Here is a 10,359-nt window from a genome sequence, read left to right as displayed (position 1 = left end):
CAGCTCTTCTCTATCTTAGATACCCCCATTTGAAACAGAAATCCCCATGGCGAGCTCTTTAGGGCCTACATGTTTGTATTCTTTTTTTTCTGTTTATGAACAAAAATCCTTTTTTTTTGTTCCCGGAAACAAAAAAGAACAAAAATGCGTTTGTTTGTGTTTTTTTGTTCCAAATTTATTTTTTTGTTCCCAAGAACAAAATTGGAATAGAATCAAGAAAAAAAAAAAACTTGTTTATTGTTTCTAAACAATTTGGAGAAACAAATTTTCTTTCTTCTTTCTTTTCTTTTTTTTCTTCTTCTTTTTTCTTTGGTCGATCGTCGGCCTTGGCCATGACCGGCGACCGGCCGTCGAGGGCCGGCAATGCCATTGAGGGCTAGTGACCTTGCCGGAGCGTCACCGACCTCCGGTGAGGCCAAGCGTCGCTAGCCCCTGGCGAGCCCAAGCGTTGCCCACGTCGGCAAGGCCAAGCTCGCCCAACCACCGGCGAGGCTCGACCTCTCCGAGCCACCACCAAGTGACCGGTGGCCGGGCAAGCTTGGCCTCGTCGAATCTGGCGAGCCCAAGCTCACCTCGTCGGGGCCGACGAGCCTCGCCGTGGCCGGGCAAGGCCGCCCAGCCCTCGTCGGCCCTGGTCATCGGCCATGGCCGAGGCCGGCGACCAAAAAAAAAAGAAAAAAAGAAAAAGAAAAAATATTAAAAAATTAAAAGAAACAAAAAAGAATGCAAATTTACCAAACGTATTTTGATTCTTTTTTTATTCCCGGAACAAATTTACCAAACGCGTTTTTCTAGTAAAAAATTGTTATTCGGAACAGAAATAGTTTTTTCTATTTTTGTTCTCTTGAACAATTTTTGAACACAAACACAAACAAACATACCCTTAATGGCCAATGCGACATGTCCAAGGCAAACAGCGATTAGTAGGGCAAAGGTGGCACTGTGGATTTTGGCTAACAGTAGGAAGTGTATGTGCTAATTTGCAATAGCAACCAATGTAAGCCACATTGATAACATGCTCTGTCTTATCGTAATATTCCATATGCATGGGTCATGGATTGATTGATCTAATATTCCATAACTCGTGTAGCCTTAGGATTTCTCTCAAATCAGTCTCACTCACATTCGAATGAGTCTCACTCACATTTGGTTCCTCAAGGGTTATACACAGAACTTTAAAAGAGAAGCTCAAGAGTATACTTGCACTAATGAACGAGATGATATAGCTTAGGGGAGGGGCCCTATTTATATGAGTACGAGACTATTTTTAGCCATTGATCTCCCTTTCAATCTAATGATGGAGCTTGAATCTCCATAATCATTACATAGCTATATGATGGGACACTTAAAAAGCCTATATGGCTGTAGAAAGCCCAAGGGTTGTTCGTCTAAGGGAATCAAAGGGTCGCCCACCCATGGATGGGCCAATAGCTCAAAGGTCATGGGCTTGTTCTTGTATGGGCCACGGCTCAGCGCTGGGAATCTTCTAGATCGTGTCCATCTATCGGGCCGTGTCACATGCATGTGTCACAACCAAGAGGTTTCTATAGCTAAAGGGTTGTGCCTTTCCGAGGAGGACCTCCTGTAATCGCTAGGATTCCCGACAAGACTTCTTCCAGAATTTTTCTATGGTGGGCGATACGGTCATTACGCCAAATTCTAGAACTCTCTTGTCATTAGTGTTGATAGTTGGTAGGTTTGGCGAGGCGATCTCGTCCACTAGATGAATTCTCGATTAATGGATGTAATCTAAGGGCTTCTAGTATAAGAAGGGGTGCCCTCCCCTTCATTTGTAACCATCCAAATATTTCAGCAATACAAAGGTTTCTTTCTTTCTAGAAACTTTCTCTCTCTACGATACGGGTGAAGCGAGCAAGTGTGCGATTGATTGAGCAAGGCTTGGCTTAGGTGCCCGACGTTTTAAGTCAATCCAGAAGTACCTGAGTCGCCACATGGTCACGATCCTAATCGATCGGCCTATGACAAGTGGTATTAGAGCAAAGAAGGGATCCATTTCGAGAGATTGAGGAGCACCAATTGTTCGAGAGAATGTCGAGCCAAGAAGCTGTCATGGATGGAGAGGCCGTTCAAGTCAAGGAGACTCGCGGCCGAACGAAGAAAAGAGAAGCCTCAATGGGCGCCATAGTTGCATTGGATGAGAAGCTAGCGAAGGTTCGGAGTGCCATGGTTGAGTTCATGGAAGGACTCGACGACATGAGAGACCATATCATGGAGGTCGAGGTCTCGCTTCATGAAGACTTCACGACTAGCATCAACCAAGGACGGCTCCGTTGCACGACAAGGACGAAGCCCTTAAAGCATTGATCAATGTATTGAAGGAGCGTGTCTAAGTGATCGAGAAATGAAGCCCTTGTAAGGATGAGGTTGAAGTCATGAAGGCGGAGATCCAAGAAATCAAGATTGAGCTCACCTTATGCAAATTGAGTTTTGCTAATGGGTTGATGCCTACACAAGCGATGCCCAAACTTAAGGTGTTGAAGCCTAAAGAATTCAAAGGCAACCGATCCGCCAAGGAGGTGGACAACTTCATTTGGAGCATGGAGCAAAACTTTGGCACCGTCAACATCCAAGACAAGTCGATCAAGGTAAGAACTGCTTTGATATTCCTTACTAATACTGTAATGCTTTGGTGGCGCAATAAGTGCGACAAGACCAAGCGCGGCGTCGATCCCATGGACACATGGGATGACTTCGTGAGGGAGTTATGAGATTATTTCTTCCTTGAGTTTGCTCAATAAGAAGCCCATAGCAAGCTCCAATCGCCTTGAACAAAGGGGCACGATCTGAGAGTACGTGAAGGAATTCAAGAAGCTCAAACTCCAAATCAACAACCTAGGAGAGGAGGAGGCTCTCGGAGCGTTCATGGATGGATTGAAGCCATGGGCACAACTCGAGCTCAAGTGACGGGATGTGCAAAGTCTCACGAGAGCGTAAGTGTGGCCGAGTCCCTCGTCAACCTCACCAAAGCTGAGCCAAAGAACCGAGCAAGGGATTGGAGGTCGGATCGATCCTTCGAAGACGAAACTGGAGACCCTCCCCATGCGCCAAAAGATCAAGGCGGCCGAGTCAAGACATGGGGGGAAGGAACTTCCAAGCCTCCTTCCAAAGGGGACACCCACAAACGGACTACACGACGAGTAAGTTCAATCAACCCCCGCCGTCTCCTTGCTTCATTTGCAAAGGTCCACATTGGACCTAAAAGTGCCCAAAGAAGGGCAAGATCAATGCTCTCCTTGCCATCGAAGAAGAGGAGGAGGAGGTGCCCAGAGAAGAGAAGCGGCAAATCTGACTTGGAGGCATGTAGGTTGTCAACACCGTCCAAGCTCAATCATCGTCCAAAGAGAAGAAAGCTGCCCTGAACTCAGACGTGTTCTTCGTGGAGGTTGAAGTGTGCGGCCGAGTGCTATACACCTTGGTTGACACTGGAGCCTCGAACATGTTCATGTTGACCGAAGTGGCAAAGGCCTTAGGACTTCACATAGAGCCAATCAAGAGGTCCTTCAAGACCATCAACTTGGATGTACTCGATGGCGTAGGATCCACTCCTAATGTGGATGTCCCAATTGGCGAATGGAAGGGCAAGCTTCCTCTCGACGATTATGATCTCATTCTGGATATGCAATTCTTCCATAGCGTGAGGTCTATGATCAACATGAGGACCAAGTGCATCATGATCCTCGATCCAAAATGCTCTGTGATGATCCTCATGACGAAAGGGGTAATTGACACCAAGACCATTGCGACGATTCGGCATCTCGACAAGAGCTTGAAGGCCAAGAAGCGCATGAACAAGCGGTCAACCATGGAAAAGTCGAAGGAAGAGTTGGATCCTACTTTAACACACGCTATGCCGATCCAAGTGCTCTTCCCTGAGGTTGAGTGCTCACCGCATGCCATGCCCGAGCTTTAAGTTGGAAGGGTGTGGTCCATTGTATGAGCAAGTCCGAACAAAGCGGAATCAGAAGAAGAGAGCCCTTGCTTGTGCCAAGAAGGCCGCTTTCCAAGTTGTGAGCGACAAGGGCGTCGCTCAATGAGTGGGGGAGAATGTCACGTCCAAGAGGTTTGTATAGTTAAAGGGTTGTGCCTTTCCGAGAAGGATCTCCTATGATCGCTAGAATTCCCGACAAGACTTTTTCCAGAACTTTCCAAGGGCGGACGATACGGTCATTACGCCAAATTTTAGAACTCTCCTGTCATTAGTGTCGATAATTGGTAGGTTTGGCAAGGTGATCTTGTCCATCGGATGAATTTTCAATCAATCGATGTAATTTGATGACCTTTATTATAAGAATGTGTGCATTTCTCCTCATTTATAACCATTCAAACATTTTAGTAATATAAAAGCTCATTTCTTTTCAGAGCTTTTCTTCTAAAATTTTTCTCTCTCTACAATTCGGGTAAAGTGAACAAGTGTGCGATCGATCGAGCAAGACTTAACTTAGGTGTCCAACGATCCAAGTTGGTCCAGAAGTACTTGAGTCGCCGTGATGGTCACAATCCCAATTTATCGGCTTGTAACACATGTATATAAGAAAACACATGTTAATGGGGCGGAAGGAGTCAATCGCTATCTAACATGTAGCGAATCCCAACAAGTTCAAAGATCATATTAAACAATATGAGTAACCAGTGGTGATTAATGATTTATTTCTAATTTTGTAGTCCTTAGAAGCCGACGGTTAGGGAAAAAAAAAGGTAAATAAATTAAAAGAAAAAAATAATGAAAAATGAAAGAAAGAGACATATTCTTTCGTGGCCACGTAAGGGGGAGGGGGAGGGGGAGGGGGGGGGGGAGACCAAAGGATCTGCGATTAATAATAATAAAAAATAAGGGAAGGGGGCCAAGTTCAGTTAACTCCTCCTGCACCTACACCTCATCGAGGAGAGAAGTGCAGGTGATTTGGCACACACTAATAATTCCGGGCGCGTGCTTACGTGGCAGCTTAGGGTGCATTTCAGCTCCTTAAACCCCCCTCCCTCCCCAACCAAAAAAACAAAAAAAAAGTAAAAATTAAAAAAAAAAAAAAAAAAAAGTTCTCCCTCTCTCTCTCTCTCTCTCTCACTCCCACCACCACACTCTCTCTCCTCTCTCTCTCCCTCCCTCCCTCCCCCTCTCTCTCTCTAGCCCGACGTCGCCGGAGACGCTCCGCCGCCGGGAGCCGGCGCAATCGGCCGCCGGGATGACGTCGCTCCGCTGCATCCTCGACAAACCCCTCAACCAGCTCACGGAGGACGACATCTCGCAGCTCACCCGCGAGGATTGCCGCAAATTCCTCAAGGACAAAGGTCCCTCTCTCTCTCCCTCCCTCTCCGTCTGCCTCGATTTCCCGCCTTCCGTCCCCCCCGCCCGGCCGCCGCGATTTCCGGCGACCGGCCGGCCGGCGGGCGGCGGCGGGCGGGATTTTCCCTCCGGTTCCCGCTCGGGGAGCGAGCTGACGCGTGGCGGTTGTGCAGGGATGAGGAGGCCGTCGTGGAACAAATCCCAGGCGATCCAGCAGGTCATCTCGCTCAAGGCGCTGCTCGAGGGCCCCGAGGACGACGATTCCGGCGCCAGGACGCTGCGGAAGATCGTCGTCTCGTCCGCGGAGAATCCACCGCCGCGGGTAACCGACGGAGTTCTTTTTTTGCGCTCCTTAATTCGTAAATTTTTCTCCGCTCCTTTCGCGCGGGGGTTAGTGGCGGGTTAATTCCGGCAATTGCAGGCTAACTCGAACTCGAACTCGCCCGACTCGGCGAAGGAGGTGAGCCCTGGCGCCAGCGTGTCGGAATTCGCGGACGAGGCCGCGCCGTATCGGCGGAAGGATCCGCCGGAGCCGGCGCCGGCGCCTCATGGAGATGCGGCAGCTTCGGCTGGGGCCGACCAGGAGAGAAATGCGGTTAGTCCCAGGTTGGTGGTTGAGTTGGTGTTTTCACCGTTGGTCGGTTTGTTGCATTCTGGTTGTTGCTGTGATGTCGCCGACTGGTTCGATTAAAGGCGAGCATTTGCGTGTTTGCGAAATTCAGGTTAGGCTTTTTAGCCATTGTAGAGAAGGACTGTATCTCATAGGGTGTAAATTGGTGCGGAGTCGGGACATATTAGCCTAGTCCTTCTCCTCCTGCATAGATGAACCGATCGAGATGTGTCGGGAGGAGTCTTTCTGCTGAATTATGGATAGAGCAATCTGTTTTTTGTCAAATGTTGATGTAGCTGCCTGTTTATATGCCGCAAGTGTCTAAACTTGGAAATGCATACAGATGAATTTGTTCTTCTTTGATATGTCGACAGCAATCGTAGGTATGAGTGCTGTTCTGGTGTAGGATATGCTTTTGCAGGGTTGGCAATTGGCTAGTCATTCTGTTCCTTGAGGTGATATCTCATTGTCTCATGGAGTGTATAAAAAGGAATTTACCTTACACGCTGGGAGCATGGATTGAGACATAGCTCCAAGCTCGAGAGTAAGGTTCAGTTTGAGTTTTTAACAGGCAATGCTTGACGACATTTTGCAGAAATGTTGGTGCCGGAGAGGTTACACTGGGGCAAATGACAATTTTCTACTGTGGCAAGGTGAATGTTTATGACAGAGTGTCTCCTGACAAGGTAACAAAGATTCGGCAATGCGCAGATATCTCCTCTCAAGTCTTACCTGCACAGCTGATGGCCTGTCGACACATTCGTGCATGCTCTTGCAGGCAAGGACAATCATGCAACTTGCATCTGGTCCAATCCCTTTGCCGCTGGATGATTCATCAAATGGAAGTGCAGCAATTTGGTCATTCCCTTGTCACATGCAGGCCAATACTGACAACTTGTGTCTATTACCTCCAAGAGCAATGGTCTCTCATACCACACAAACAGGTGTGATTGACCTTAACAGTATATCAAGATGGTTAATCTGATTAACCTTATTTATTCATCTTGCTTCAGCTTAATGTACTCAATATATGTATGCAAACCTGCAGCGTGATTTAGTGAGTGCTAGGAATAAGGAAAATTCTCGATACAAATCTTTTCCCGTTCATAGAGCATTAGTGGTGTTGCTGTCTGTAAAACCAGATTCCTCTTCTAATTGCCTCTCATTCTAACTGATGAGGGAGTGACACTGATATGGTAGTACTATTTCAAAAGCTAAAAATGATCGAAAGTGGATTTAATTATTTCTGTGAAACTTGGGCTTCATAAGGGAGGAAAAGCTAGAAACGTCAAATATGGAAGCACTGTGTTTTAGAATGAAGATTTGAGAGTCCATTTTTTGCTCTCAACAGACTAAACCGGAACAAAGTAGTACTGGTATCTGTTCATGAATAATATTCTTCAAGCAGTTGGTGAAATTGCATGCTTTGGGAGCCTTCTCAGATGTTAATTGTGGTTTATTTTAATCAAGAAGTTTGAATTTCCTCAATGAAATGGAGAAGTCCTATACAGGTCGAATCTGCAGTATATTCTGTATTGCATGAAGTTCACAAGGGATCTATCTATTATGGGAAATATATAGGTAGATGCTTGCTAATTTTACCCTCATGCACAGTGCTTAGGTTGCCAAGCAGGAAAGATAGACTGTGATTAAACCTAGAAGGAACTTGGGGGTGATTGGTTGCATTCTTAAAATTCTTGGGTTTGGCAATGACACTTTTGGTAGTGTGAAATTGTACAACTTACCTCCATCGTCCTCTAATGGACTTAAGGGTGAAGATGCAAAAAATGGGCAGCTCATCAAACAAAGTCAAAATTTTGCACTATATTTGTTTTGGCATCCAATATTAAATATTTAGAGCAGTAAAACTAATTTTCTAGGATTTCCGATGAAAGAACGAGCATTATGTCATGTGGGGTTAGTGAAACTAACCTTTTCTGGTACTAAACTGGTTTGAACTAACTGATAACTTGTTTATTTTGGATTGTTACCTTATTAATAGATGAACATTGAGCACCTTGAGTTAAAAGATGCCATAGGCTAAGTGACCTTAACCTCATTACTCTCTTCATATGGAAGTTAGATTTTTGTCAAACCAGATATTCCCCATTCCTTGAAAACCATAAAGGCATTGAGAATTAAGGAGTCATCCCTTGCCCTTGTTTCGGTTTTATGACTTTCTTTTGTGATTGTTGTCCATCGGTATGAAGTTAATGATTGTATTTCTTCAGACATGGAAGGTCATATGAATCGAAGAGTTCGGCTGCAGAAGTACTTTGACAAGCGAAAGGACAGGTGAGTGACATGATTGCTTTACATCTCTACTTTCTTTCTGTTTAGAGTCCTCTCAAATGATAGATTTCAAGATGCGTTCATTTTTGTTTTCTTCCTTGGCTTGGAATTTTGTCAGGGGGAGATTTAAGTCAAGGAAAGATGCCGGACCAGCCTCTTCAGGCTTGGAGATGTTCTTGATGAACCAAATAAGGGTGCCTGTTCCAGATGGACAATTGAGTAAAAATGCGATAACCTGTGCACCACAACCTGGGATGGCCCACGGCAAAAATAGTCAGTCTTTCTGTTGATCTTTAGTACTAAGGTTAATTGTTCTGTAATATTGGGGTACCCTGCTCACCACTAGGTTCATAAAGTTTTGATAAACCTAATATAGCTATTGTTGTTAGATTGTAAAGAAGTCTGGCATGTGCACAAACACAAGTCCTGCTGCTTTATCCACTTACTGGTACTTTGACATTTCCTCCGCATATATGTCAACTTTTTGGAAGTTTAGTCATTTCAACAACACAGGCTATCAGTTGAATCCATAAACGATGAGACAACTTCCTGAGTTACAAGTTTTGCCGGAAAATGTTTGCAGCTATCCATAGTTCATTGCTTTTTACCGGGTCATATTCTTCACACAGTTCTTCCTTTATAAAATCTATTTGGTCTATTTTTTGTCCATGAGTGATTGTGTTCCATTATTGATGTTCTGATTAAAAAGACAACACAATTGCTCTGTCATTCATACTTCTATTATTGCTCACTAAAAAGACAACACAATTGTTCTGTCATTTATTCTTCTATCATTGCTCATTAATATACCAGGGTTCAAAATTTTATTTTTACCATTGATCTGTCTAGGACTACAGACTTGATTGAATTTTTTTTCCTGTTGAGATGCATTGATGGGTCGACCAATAATTCAAAGATAAGATTTTATTTAGCTGAGACAGCTTTTTGGACCTTCAACTCTGCTCTTTTGGTGACTTTCATTTCTTCAACTGTTATGTTCATAACTTATATTTTGCCATTTGTTGTCTATGATGCAGGTCCCTAATATGGAGACATTATGTAAGGGGGTGGCCCCGGGAGCCGATGATGGTAGTTTCATTGAGATAATAGCTATACCACGAATAAATGGCAAAATGACGGAACTGGTCTTACTGCAGTCAAGGTGTTCTTCGTCTGCGGACATATCTCTGCCCGTTCTCGTTAGAGATCTCTAGAAGAGGACCAGCTTTGGATCACTCGTCGTGGGATCAAATTTTGTATATTCTAGAAGCTTAAATGTTTATCTTCGAGGCTATCTTGATTAACGATGCTGAGGTTAGGGAACCAAGAGAGCTTTCCCATGCTCTCTCCCCCACTTAGATGCCATGAGGCACGGGATATGCGCTCCGCCATCTGCTGGTATCGGAATAGCTGGGTATGCTAGTGTAGGGTTTAGCTCAATGAGTGTACTCCTTTTCTCACAATTACTAAGTTGAGGGCTGTTGAGCTGTCGGAGCAATTGTCATGAAGCCGAAGATGCCGAACAAAAAAGGCTATTTCATCGCTCAAAATGGAATCCTTTTGGACTCTTGTTTTCTTCTTTTGTAGGCCTAGGAGTAGTTTGGATTTGACTTAACTTGGTGGTGGGAAATCTAGTCATCTTGGACCATGTAGGCCAAGTTGGGCACTGATTTCGCTGGCTTTCCTGATCCAACAAACCTTAAATAAAGACCCTTATGGTCAAACAGATCCACTTGACGAATACTCTAGCCTAGCGTTGTGTGGGGATTTGGAGCCCAAAGATTAATTAAACTCAACCGTTTTAGCAAAGGATATGGCCTTGACTTCTCCACATTTTTATTGACTCGGAGAGGAGGGGCTTTCTGCGTTGTACACCAATGGGGAAAGGAAGAGAAAGATTAAGGGGCAGGGCTTGAGATTTTCGAGACAGCCCAGTTTTCTCTTGACCTCTTATTGGTTTTTTAAAGCTTTTCTTGCAAGTTCTTAGCCACGAGAGTTTCTTGGAATCCTGATTCTGACCATTTCTAGGTTTTGCCTCCTCCCCCATCGGTGTCGGACATTGTTGTTTTCTTCGTAGCGCCCTCAGGGAGCACCGTCGAAACCGTAGACGGCCCCCTGTTTTGACAAACCAGCCGGCCCAAAAAAAAAATCAGGG

General features: G+C 45.0%; 1 protein-coding gene across 1 annotated transcript; it reads left to right on the top strand.

The window, feature by feature from the left end:
- Positions 1-5,081: 5,081 nt before the first annotated feature.
- LOC104414756 (protein TIFY 4B) lies at positions 5,082-9,773 on the top strand. Its single transcript, XM_010025922.3, has 8 exons — positions 5,082-5,307; positions 5,476-5,624; positions 5,724-5,908; positions 6,508-6,598; positions 6,691-6,856; positions 8,144-8,207; positions 8,323-8,477; positions 9,242-9,773. The coding sequence occupies exons 1-8, from the start codon at positions 5,202-5,204 to the stop codon at positions 9,247-9,249; spliced, it is 924 nt and encodes a 307-aa protein (XP_010024224.1). The 5' UTR covers positions 5,082-5,201; the 3' UTR covers positions 9,250-9,773.
- The last annotated feature ends 586 nt before the right edge of the window (positions 9,774-10,359 follow it).

The sequence above is a fragment of the Eucalyptus grandis genome, chromosome 8 (assembly GCF_016545825.1).
Source record: "Eucalyptus grandis isolate ANBG69807.140 chromosome 8, ASM1654582v1, whole genome shotgun sequence".
Taxonomy (NCBI): Eukaryota; Viridiplantae; Streptophyta; class Magnoliopsida; order Myrtales; family Myrtaceae; genus Eucalyptus; species Eucalyptus grandis.
Note: the sequence above shows the minus strand (reverse complement) of the source record. Positions and strands in the feature narration are given on the sequence as shown.